General features: G+C 44.3%; 1 protein-coding gene across 1 annotated transcript in view; it reads right to left on the bottom strand.

Annotated features, from left to right (window-relative positions):
• Positions 1–12,883, bottom strand: part of LOC309547041 (fibrinogen-like protein 1) — a 50,622-nt gene that overhangs the window by 15,161 nt on the left and 22,578 nt on the right. The window contains exons 4-7 of the mRNA XM_082246825.1: positions 11,435–11,594; positions 6,257–6,354; positions 3,961–4,049; positions 2,121–2,311 (exon numbers count right to left, since the gene is read on the bottom strand). Of these exons, the coding sequence (XP_082102951.1) occupies positions 2,121–2,311; positions 3,961–4,049; positions 6,257–6,354; positions 11,435–11,594 (538 nt within the window). The remainder of the gene's footprint in view (positions 1–2,120; positions 2,312–3,960; positions 4,050–6,256; positions 6,355–11,434; positions 11,595–12,883) is intronic.

Below are 12,883 nucleotides of genomic sequence, written 5' to 3'. Positions count from 1 at the left end.
GTCCCCCTGCTTAAGAAAGCACATGTACAGGCCCGTCTGAAGTTTGCTATTGAATATCTGAATGATTCAGAGGAGAGCTAGGTGAAAGTGTTGTGGTCAGATGAGACCAAAATCAATCTCTTTGGCATCAACTCAACTTGCTGTGTTTTGAGGAGGAGGAATGCTGCCTATGACCCCCAAGAACACCATTCCCACTATCAAACATGGAGGTGGAAACATTATGCTTTGGGGTGTTTTTCTGCTAAGAGAACAGGAAAACAGGCAAAATGTACGGGGCCATGAAACATCCAATCTTGGGTGAGAACTTCCTTCCCTCAGGGTCATGGTTGGGTATTTCAGCATGACAATGACCCAAAACACATGGCCAAGGCAACAAAGGAGTGGCCCAAGAAGCACATTAACCTCCCTGGCGGTATGATTGTTTCCGATTTTAGGTGCTGAAAGTGGTACCATTATTTTGCATGTAATTCTTAAGAAAGGAGCAGCCCAAACCAACTATTTACATATGATTTTTTTTTTTTCTACTGTGCGTTCTTCTTTATAACATCTCGGGTATGATAAAGTTTGAAACAAAATCATAAAATATAAAATAATAAATAACTATAAATAAGTTAAAGTATGTATGTATATATATATATATATATGTATATATATATATATATATGTATACACATATATCCATATATATATATATATATATATATATATATATATATATATACATATACGTATATATATTTAAAGGACAGTAAAACTGCAGGAAAGGGCACTGGGGGGCAAACTAATGTCAATTTATTCTTTTTTGCAATGTAATCAGTGTGTTTGTGTGTTTTACTATTTGAATTTGCCGACGGTTCCACCTCCCTGCGAGCGTCACGTTGCAGGAGACGGAAGCCGGGGCTCACAGCATCGGGCGGAAGATCCGGCCGCCGTATGCTGCAGGGACACATCGCGGGATCCCGGCGACAAGGTAAGTAACCTCTACCAGGATCCAGCGATGCTCCCTGGCCGTACCCAGAGTGTGGTTCGGGGTTACCGCTAATGGCAGTGAAATTCCACCCCGAGCCACACTCGGGAATACCGCTAAAGAGGTTAAGATCCTGGAGTGGCCTAGCCAGTCTCCAGATCTAAATTCCAAAGAAAATATGTGGAGGGAGTTGAAGGTTCGAGTTACCAAACGTCAGCCTCGAAACTTTATTGACTTGAAGAGGCTCTGCAAAGAGGAGTGGGACAAAATCCCTCCTGAGATATGTGCAAACCTGGTGGCCAACTACAAGAAACATTTGACCTCTGATTGCCAACAAGAGTTTTGCCACCAAGTACTAAGTCATGTTTTGCAAATGGGTCAAATACTAATTTCACACATTAAAATGCAAATCAATTTATAACTTTTTAAAATGCGTTTTTCTAGACTTTTTTGTTGGTATTCTGTCTCTCACTGTTAAAATAAACCTACTATTAAAATTATAGACTGATCATTTTTTTGTCAGTGGGAAAATGTACAAAATCAGCAGGGGATCAAATACTTTTTCCCCTCACTGTATCTCTCTTTGCAAAAACGTGCTTGTTCTTTGTAGTGAATAAAATTTGAGATTTTTTTATATGTCTTCCTTGGGCACCCTAAAAAAACTTCTGGTGCTGCGATGGTTAATTGCTTCCATTCTAACATAGAACAGAGAAGTAGACTGAAGAAGGTCCCAGAGAACACCCTTTTCTGTCCCCTCCTCTGTTTATAAAAGTACTTGCATAGAATGTAACCTATTCTATGAATGGAAGAGATGATCCTGTCATTCATCCTTCTCTCCCAGACAAAAAAAGGGTGTGGAACATGCGGACCTATTAGCAATGCTGCAATTTATGTGGTGTGAAGAGGACCGGGCATCAATGGAGAGGAGGTTTCAATAGGAGCTATCAGCCTGCAGGACATAGGGTATACTTCATTACAGGTAAGTTATGTGAACTGCAACAAGTGACATTCCAAAAAGTTTCTCTCCACTCTGCATACCTGTTATAATTCAGTGAAGCTATACTGCTTTGGCGACCTTAAAAAAGGAAATTATTAATGGAAGTCTCCACATTGCTATCCCCATTGGTCCCCGTTAAGCAAACTGTTTACTGACCTGTTGAACCACCAGCCACATTTGTTTTCTTCGGCACAGCTGCCTTTGATGAAGCGGTCATTATCCTTGTCTGGAGTGCTAAAGGGCATTCCTCTGGGTGAGGCAGACCATTGATGCTCAAAATTATTCCCACCAGCTAGGGCATCCCCTGCATTCCCAGAATAATATCCTAACCAAAGCTTGTAATTATCCTGTAGAGAGGAGATGAAAAAGAGCATTAAAATCATCCATATATACACTGGGGGTGATTTACCAAAGGCAAGAAAGCAGGCTGTTCACTTTGCAAGGCAATTTTCTTAAGAGCATAGTGAAAAGTGGCAAAATACCCAATCACATGCAAGGAAAATAAAAAAAAGTTTGTTTTGCTTGCAGATGATTGGATGATGGAGTTCAGCAGAGCTTCCCCTGATTCACTAGGCCCTGGGTAAAATTCCCTTGCAAAGTGTAATTTCCTTGCAACGCGAACATCCTATTTGGCTTTAGTAAATAAACTCCATTGTGTGCTTTGCAAATTTGAAATTTCATTTATCATAAGGCTGCTTATGTTTTTCAAGTGCTTTTGCATTAAAAAAAGATCCTGAAAAGCTAAACAAAAATGCTTCCCTTTAAAATCAATAATTGTGTTCACACTGGGGCAGTGTGCTTTCGTTGCAGTGAAAAATATCCTGCGTGCAGCATTTTTGGAGCATGTTTGGGGAGAAAAAAAAAAAACACCCCAGAAACGCACCTTCCCATCTAAAACATTGGAAAATGCTGGAAAAACACACCCGCGATGTGTTTGTGGTGCGGTTTTTGAGTCACATGTCCTTGAAAACCCGCACAGCAAACCTTGTAAAATCGCAATAAAATAGATGCAAAATTACGACAAAAACGCATATGTTTTTGCAGTGGATCAGTTTGAAAGTAACCACAATGTTGGCTCTTTGTATAAAGTCTGGGTGAGTCCAGACACATTCACCAGCACCTTTGTCTGCATGTATTTTTTAAGTTTTTTTATTTTAAGGGTCGAGGCTCGGTTCATACTGCGGCGACTTGTGCAGTGTGTGGGCTCTGGCCGCCTCCCCGCAGAGAGAGAGCGCCGCCGCAGCGGCCACAGGCAGGGACAGAGGCAGAGAAAGCCAGAACGGATGATACAGATGGTCACAGTAAGGCGGTTCGGCAAACTTCCAAATGTTTAGTAACCGGTTTTGTGGAACCGGTACGAACCGGCTGAATCCCACCACTGCTTCTATCTGGCATGTGCCCATAGACTTTAATGGAAGTCAGTTCCAAGTTGGATCCTCATCTATATCGATGTGATTCGGATCCGACATTGCAGGAAGATTAACCAGGTATTCCCTAAAATTGCTTCTAAAGTCGCAACAAAGTAGAACTTAAATTGCAAGCAAATCGCCTGGGAAAGTCACCTCCATGATCTAACCCTAACCTATCTAGCTCTGTTGAGAAGAAATTAGTATATATACCTTTTCTGAAGCCGATCCGACCCGATCTCCGGGTGCAGAAGCTCTGCAGAGGAAACGGCCGACAATGGCTGTGAAATGAATGAGGAGTGACGTCACCCATAGACTTACTATGGGGCTTCCGTTGTCGGCTGTGTCCTCTGCACCCACCTCCATGGCAAAGCCACCGCTGACAGCTCGGCATGGGATTGGGTCAGATCGGCTTCAAAAAAGGTATGTGTACTGATTTCTTCTCTACAGGGCTAGATAGGTTAGGGTTAGATCGTGGATGTCTGCTCTGTAGATGCAGAGATTTTAGTGTTAAGGTGGACTTCTATTTTAAATACACCACGATGTTAGTTAAATCCATTACACTAAACTATCCCAATGTCATGTCTTACCTCTTCATTTGTAATTCTGAAGCTGTCATAGATGGCTTGCCTGGTTTCCCCCTGCCAGTCCATGAGATCAATCTGTAGGGTCATCTCCCCTGCACATGAACAAAGCCAGATAGGTTTACTGATTATAGGAAACCTGTGCTGAGAAAAATATGGAGGCTGACATAGCTGAAAATGCTAGTTGCTTTGTTCTCACAGGCTTCAAGACTTTCTGAGCCACTGATTGGAACAAGCATGCAGCAAGTGAAGTCTAAGCTCTAAATCTGTATCCTTGTCCCAGGGCAGTGAAGAAAAACTACTGAAGCTGCTGGATTAGTTTAAAAGCCAGGCAACTAACATTTTCAAAAGGAAATGTCAGCAATGGCAGCCCAATTACTTTATTCAGTACTGGTTATCTGTAAAGAAAAAGTATTCTCATTAGAAAAAACAATTTTCATTCAGGAAGACTCACATGACATGCACATATGCACCTCTCTGCTCTATATCACAAGTCCCTATTGTTCCAGTATCCTGCTTTTCCAAAGGGCCCCAATCTGAGGGTGGGAAAATGCAGGTTAATATGCTCCCTGGTTCGAAGGATCCCTGTCTATGAGCCCACTACAGTTCTTACACTCTCATAATTGAGCATGAGGGGGAGGTTGCACATTAGAGATTCATGTGGTGAGAAAATGCAGTCCTACCCAGAAATGCAGCAAAAACCACGCTGAATTTGATCACAGTAAATTTTTATACATCTCAGATCAAAGATGAGCTGTAAACCTTTTAATTTTAGCACAGCTGCAGTGATTCCTGAATCACAGGAGCAATTTATTGATTAATTTTACCTCTCCTCTAGAGCTGCGTTTTAGATGCCAAAACCTACAGCAGCCAATCAGGTTTAATCTTTTACTCACCAGACTTCAGCAATCTGGTCTGATTGGCAGCCCTGGGCCACTGTAAACTATGCTTTATCACTGATCTTTACGTTTGAAGCACCCTCCTAGGTAGGTGCTAGTGAGAAAGTATAGTTTTTTATTTCTGTCTGCTTACCAGAGGGACTACAGGTAAAACAATATTGTTCTCTGCCTACCAGAGAGCAGGATCTGTTAGTGAGATATGCTCATTGTGCTCAGGATGCAACTCATTCTGTCTAGAGAGTGTTTCACACTGGTCCAATAGGAAGGCATGTTGGACAGTGGGAGGAAACCTGACAAATGGGTGCATAGGCTTTTGATACAGTCCTGGTGATTGGCAGAGGGAAAGTCGCCTCGGTGCATGTTGGGATACTGTATAAAAGCCAGGAGCACATGTGCTCAAGGTCTTTCGTTGGGGAGCGGAGTCCTGGAAGGAGGGGACGGCTGCCTCCTCCTCTATAGAGGTGCCATGCGGCCTCAGGGGGTCATCCTGAGGGCCTGGAGAGTAGCAGTGAGGAGCTGAACCCGGAGGTCCAGGGAAGCTGACTGAGAGGGGAGACACTGGAGGATCTGTCTCTGCAGTACAGTGCGTACAAAAACTTGTGTCAAGGGGCCTGACCTGAGGGGGGCCACCCCTGCTCCTAGGATAGTCAGTGGATGGGTGTCAGCAGAAAGAGGATGCTAGTGAGAGTGTCCTGAAGATAGATTATCGTCCATCAAGTCATCTTGTTAGAGAGCAAAGAGAGCAAGAGACGTAATCCCATCCACATTAGTTGCAGTGTGGATTAACAGCCTGGCTGTTTCATATTTTCAAGCAGAGTTCTGAAGATAGAAGTCCTCAAGCAATGTGAATAGTTCAATTGGAGTATCCCACTGTTCCCTTCTCCCATCCCAAATTATCAAAAAAAAAAAAAAAAAAACACCCCTGGACTGTTCTTTCATGTGTCAAGCCATTGGGAACAAGGAGGGATTCAGAGACGTGTTCAAGTAAATGTGTGCTGGTAACCAGGGGAGCCCGTAAAGACAATACTCAGCAGTTCCTTCGGGGGTAGTGCCACACATTACAAAGGAAGTCCCTGAACCGTGGTTTCTCAACCAGGGTTCCTCCAGAAGTTCCCAGGGGTTCCTTGAGCAATGAGCAATTTCTGCCTCTCAAATAAGTTCCCGCTGACGCCATTGATCTTTTTAGCTATCTATAAGGGGGTAATCAATCCCAATGACCACAAGTGTAAGGAGCTTTCTTCCCAGGAATTTATCATGAGTTGTAGATAGAGTCATTTTTAGCAGGGGTTTCCTGACACCATAACGTTATTTCAAGGGTTCATTAGTATTGAAACGATTGAGAAAGGCTGCCCTAAACTGTTGTATGCTTTATAGACAGCTCAGAGATTGGAGATCCCACTTACTTGATTCCGCCAAATGATAAATATGATCATTCCCCAACCAGTATTCATCATTCCTGTGCTTAAAGAGGCCGAACCCTTCTTTATACTCTTGCCAATTCCTGGGAATCAATGAGAAAGCTGACATGAGACAACACAATAGATGCACAATAAAACAAATAAGATTATAATATCATGTCTATGCAAGTTTAGCTAATATTTCTGTTCTACAAAAGAGCAATCACATTCTGAAATTTCCAGATTTTAAATTTTCTGGTACAATAGTTTTTATTGGGTTAACCACTTAAGGACCAGAAGGTTTTACCCCCTTATGACCAGGCCATTTTTTGCAGTTTGGCACTGCGCGACTTTAACTGGTAATTGCACGGGCATGCAATGCTGTACCCAAACGAAATATATGTCCTTTTTTTTTACCACAAATAGAGCTTTCTTTTAGTGGTATTTGATCACCACTGGGATTTTTATTGTTTGCGATATAAACTAAAAAAGACCGAATATGTTGAGAAAAAATTATATTTTCTATCTTTTCTTATAAAAAATATACAATAAAGTCATTTTTTGTCATACATTTAGGCCAAAATGTATTTATCTGCATGTCTTTGGTAATAAGTGTATATTTATTGGTTTGCGCAAACGTTATAGCGTCTACAAACTATGGTATATTTACTGGAATTTATGCAGCTTTTAATTTCCGACTGCCTATCTCATTTATTGAAGTGCTAAAATGGCAGGACAGTACAAAACCCCCCCAAATTACCCCTTTTTGGAAAGTAGACACCCCAAGGACTTTGCTGAGAGGCACGTTGAGCCCGTTTAATATTATTTTTTTTTTTTGTCACAAGTGTTTGAAAAATGACAAATAAAATAAAAAAAATGTTTTTACACAAAGTTGTCATTGAAATGATTTATTGCTCACAAATGTCATGGGCATTTGAGAAATAACACCCCAAAATACATTCTGCTGCTTCTCCTGAGTACCACATGTGTGAGACTTTTGCAGAGTTTAGCCACGTACGGGTGCCGGAAACCAATCACCGCCTTCATGATTTCAAAGGACGTACATTTCTCATTTCACTCCTCACTACCTATCACAGTTTCGGAGGCCCTGAAATGCCAAGATAGCACCACCTCCCCTCCCCCAATTCCCCCTTTTTGAAAAGTAGCTACCCCAAGCTATTTTCTGAGAGGCATGTTGAGTCCATGGAATATTTTATATTATGGCACAAGTTTCTGGAAAATTACAAACATTTTTTTTTTTTTTTTACACAAAGTTGTCACTAAGCCACAAAGAAGTCCTGACAGATTGAGGGAATGCACAGTAAAAGATCTCAGTTCTTTAGCATTTAGAAATAGAGTCCAGGCATCCTCAGTATTAGGCAAGCATTAATCTTACCTCCCAGTTGAGGGAGAGGTCCAAGGCTTACCCCAGAAGGGAAGAATAGGAGTTGCATTGTAGACTACATCTCTCTAGTCTACATATGAATTCTTCCCATGATTGCATTGGTGTTGTTAATTTTATCGAGGGAGGGGAGGCGCATTCCATTTAAGGCACGTTAAAAAAAAAAAAATTCAGGTATGTATTTTTTATTTAAAAAAAAAAAGTACCCTCTATTGCTCTTAGCCTCCTCCTTTTTCTGCTGCTCTGATTTCACTTCATGTTGTTGTTGTTCAGTTGTTTAGTCGTGTCTGACTCTTCCTGACCTCATGAACCATAGAGCACCAGGCTTTTCTTTCCTCCACTGCCTCCCGGAGTTTGCTTAACTTCATGTTCATTGTTTTGATGATGCTATCCATCTTGTTTTCTGTCATCCGCTTCTCCTTTTTCCTTCCATGTTTCCTCTCTTCGCATTAGGTGGCCAAAGTATTTGAGTTTCAGCTTCAGCTTCAGGATCTGTCCTTCCAGTGAATATTCAGGGTAAATTTCCTTCAGGATTTTTTCGTTTGATCTTCTTGACGTCCAAGGGACTTTCAAGGGTCTTCTCCAACACCATAGGTCAAAAGCATCAATTCTTCAGCGTTCAGCTTCCTTATGAGCCAACTTTCACAGACATACTGTAGGTTACTACTGGGACTTCATGGGTTTATAGCAGTGGTGGGATTCAAAAATTTTAGTAACCAGTTCCGACTTTCCCAGCAGAATGACCAGCGTGCCCCCTTTCAATGCACAGTGACCAGCGTGCCCCCCTTTCAATGCACAGTGACCAGCATGCCCCCATTTCAATGCACAGTGACCAGCGTACCCCCCTTTCAATGCAGAGAGACCAGCGTGCCCCCTTTCAATGCACAGTGACCACAGCATTGCCCCCAATGATTGCAGAGTGCCACAGCATTGCCCCCAATCATTGCAGAGTGCCACAGCATTGCCCCCAATCATTGCAGAGTGCCCACAGCATTGCCCCCAATGATTGCAGAGTGCCCACAGCATTGCCCCCAATGATTGCAGAGTGCCCACAGCATTGCCCCCAATGATTGAAGAGTGCTCACAGCATTGCCCCCAATCATTGCAGAGTGCCCACAGCATTGCCCCCAATGATCATTGCAGAGTGCCACAGCATTGCCCCCAATGATCATTGCAGAGTGCCCACAGCATTGCCCCCAATGATTGCAGAGTGCCCACAGCATTGCCCCCAATGATTGCAGAGTGCCCACAGCATTGCCCCAATCAATGCAGAGTGCCCACAGCATGCCCCCAATGATTTCAGAGTGCCACAGCATTGCCCACAATAATTGCAGAGTGCCACAGCATTGCCCCCAATGATTGCAGAGTGCCACAGCATTGCACCCAATGATTGCAGAGTGCCACAGCATTGCCCCCAATAATTGCAGAGTGCCACAGCATTGCCCCCAATAATTGCAGAGTGCAACAGCATTGTCCCCAATAATTGAAGAGTGCCACAGCATTGCACCCAATAATTGCAGAGTGCCACAGCATTGCCCCCAATAATTGAAGAGTGCCCACAGCATTGCCCCCGATCATTGCAGAGTGCCACAGCATTGCACCCAATAAATGCAGAGTGCCACAGCAATGCCCCCAATAATTGCAGAGTGTCACAGCATTGCCCCCAATAATTGCAGAGTGCCACAGCATTGCCCCAATAATTGCAGAGTGCCACAGCATTGCCCCCAATAATTGCAGAGCGCCACAGCATTGCCCCCAATGATTGCAGAGCGCCACAGCATTGCCCCCAATGATTGCAGAGCGCCACAACATTGCCCCCAAATGATTGCAGAGCGCCACAGCATTGTCCCCAATAATTGCAGAGCGCCACAGCATTGCCCCCAATGATTGCAGAGCGCCACAGCATTGCCCCCAATAATTGCAGAGCGCCACAGCATTGCCCCCAATAATTGCAGAGCGCCACAGCATTGCCCCCAATGATTGCAGAGCGCCACAGCATTGTCCCCAATCATTGCAGATCGCCACAGCATTGCCCCCAATAATTGCAGAGCGCCACAGCATTGCCCCCAATGATTGCAGAGTGCCACAGCATTGCCCCCAATAATTGCAGAGTGCAACAGCATTGTCCCCAATAATTGCAGAGTGCAACAGCATTGTCCCCAATAATTGCAGAGTGCCACAGCATTGCCCCCAATAATTGAAGAGTGCCCACAGCATTGCCCCCGATCATTGCAGAGTGCCACAGCATTGCACCCAATAAATGCAGAGTGCCACAGCAATGCCCCCAATAATTGCAGAGTGTCACAGCATTGCCCCCAATAATTGCAGAGTGCCACAGCATTGCCCCAATAATTGCAGAGTGCCACAGCATTGCCCCCAATAATTGCAGAGCGCCACAGCATTGCCCCCAAATGATTGCAGAGCGCCACAGCATTGTCCCCAATAATTGCAGAGCGCCACAGCATTGCCCCCAATGATTGCAGAGCGCCACAGCATTGCCCCCAATAATTGCAGAGCGCCACAGCATTGCCCCCAATAATTGCAGAGCGCCACAGCATTGCCCCCAATGATTGCAGAGCGCCACAGCATTGTCCCCAATCATTGCAGATCGCCACAGCATTGCCCCCAATAATTGCAGAGCGCCACAGCATTGCCCCCAATGATTGCAGAGTGCCACAGCATTTCCCCCAATAATTGAAGAGTGCCAGCGATCCCCATGCACTTACCTCACGGACGGCTTCTCTTCAGTCCCCGGCTCCCCGCGTCTCCGAGTCCTCAGTCCTCCCGCCTCCTTGTCCAATGGCACGGGGTTTGCCTTTCAGCCAATCAGGAAGCAGGAGGACCCGCTCCCTGAATGGCCAGGAGGAGGATCCGTGTGACAATAGCAAATTTTCATTCGCTATTGTCACAGAATGGGCGGGTCGGGGCGCACTGCTCTGCTCCCCGGCCGCCACGTCTGCGGCTGCGCGGTACATTCAATTGTACTGCGCGTCCTTAGACGCGCAGAGGGATCAGCCGGTTCTGCGAACTTGCAGAAAGTTAGTAACTGGTTCTATGGAACCGGTGCGAACCGGCTGAATCCCACCACTGGTTTATAGACTTTATAGGTTACTTCGTGTTTGAGGGTGGCCATGTTTTTCTCCATGGTCCCACAGTATGTAGGAATGCATCTACCCTTTGTTGCTCACTCAAAGATTGACTATGAATTATGGGATGTGTAGTGTGCATAAAGCAGTGCACATGGCTGCAACTAACATGCACTGCTTCTTCCAAACAATTGGAAGTGAGAAGAAAAAGGAGAGGTTCAAGAGCCCATCAAGAACTATACAAGGAAGCAGAAAAACACAGTACGAAATGATTCAATGAAAAATAGATTACAGGGTCATAAAGAAGTGGATGTGTATGGATTATTTTAGGAGAATAAGGATATTGTTTAGTGTCACTTTAACCTGGATGTGAGAGTGTAATATTTCCGGACATATTTTCTTACCACACTGTTTCGTTTGAAGGCCCCAATTTGCATGGTTATAATTTTCTGTTGCATCCATACCTAAAATGACCCCCACGTGTATATTTTTTTGATTTGTGTGGAGCTGTATGTTAACAAAGCTCTGTAGCTATGGTGGGCAATATACCGGTAACTGAAATCTAGAATCCTAATTGGTTAGAAATACCCTCAGAGATAAAGTTATCACCTCGCCTCTTGGTCACAGCTTCTCTATATGTAACTTCCATCAGAAAACAACGTTTGTTCTATTGTAGGTTTATGCTATTTATTTTACCTGTTAAAACTGACTTTACCATTGCTGCGGCGTTGAATAACAGTCCATCCTCCTCCATTGGACATGTCACAGAAAACGGTAATTGGTTCAGTGAGTGGTTTGGGTTGTATGCGATAATAGCCGTTTTCCTTTCTCCCTCTCTCAAATATGGCTGAACAATCTGCAGAAAATGGGAGTTAGACTTCACATACTGTATTCATACAGTAAACCTGGCAAGGCAAGCTATTAAGAGGGTTTATGAGAGTGGTAGATGTAGAAGAGCATTCATCATCCATGCTGTTAGAGTTGTTGAATATTGACCATAGCTTAAAGGGATGCTGAGTGCAGGGGTTCAGTAGTAAGTGATGCAGAGTTCACTGGTCAGTAGTAAGTGTTGAAAAGTCCAGAGGTCAGTAGTAAGTAATGCAAAGTTCAGAGGTCAGTAGTAAGTAATGCAAAGTTCAGAGGTCAGTAGTAAGAGATGCAGAGCTCAGGAGTAAGTAATAAGTGACTCAGGGTTCAGAGGTCAGTAATTTGTGATGCAAAGTTCAGGGATCAGTAATAAGTGACCCTCTATCATACAGTACAGCCATACAGTCCTACCCTGCAAAACTTACCACCATCCCTTGACTAATGGTGGTTCCTTCTTCAGCACACATTGTACCCATGGAGGATATGCCATTGTATATTTATCTTTCTGGGGCTCATGTTTTGAGAAGCCGCTGCTTCTCTGCTTCCCAGCAGCAGCAGCAAGTTTTCTACTTTCCATATGTGTGGAACACTTGCTCCCCCCCCCCCGAGTTGTTCCTCTTGTTGACTCATACTTAAAGCGGAGTTCCACCCTAAAATTATACTTACCTCCATCTTCTTGCTCCGGGTCACCTGAAAAACAAATGGATAATCGCAATTCTTTTTTTTTTTTTTTTACTTAACTCGTATAGAAGAAAATATACTTACCTTATTTCCTCCCCACGGCGGCCACGGCGACTCGTCACTTCCTGGCTTGCAATGATTCCTGGGAGCTGAACGTCATCGCTCCCAGGAATCAATGCGCCTGCACCGGCCCCGACGTCAGTTCCGGTGCAGGCGCCGTCATACCTTGCTAAACAGCTTCTAGGCATGCCCAGAAGCTGTGGAGGGATGACGCGCCCGCACCGGAAGTGACGGCGGGGCCGGTGCAGTGCATCGTGGGACCGAAGAAGACGGAAGAGGACACAGAAGAGGATCGCGCTGGCTTCAAGGTGCCTACACCTGAGATGGCAGCGCTGGACAATACATTTTCAAGGTAAGTATTACTTCTAAAAGGTAAGTGCAACTCGGGACAGATCAGAGGCTATCCATTGTGGAATGCACTAGCCCTGACTGTCCCGGGGGTATTTTTATTAAAAAAAACTTTCCAGGGGGGAACTCCGCTTTAAGTACAATGAGGTACATGCTGGTAGGAGGAATCACAGCGGTTAGAAGGGTTTA

Source organism: Pelophylax lessonae, assembly GCF_965119305.1.
Source record: "Pelophylax lessonae genome assembly, chromosome: 2".
NCBI lineage: Eukaryota > Metazoa > Chordata > Amphibia > Anura > Ranidae > Pelophylax > Pelophylax lessonae.
Note: the sequence above shows the minus strand (reverse complement) of the source record. Positions and strands in the feature narration are given on the sequence as shown.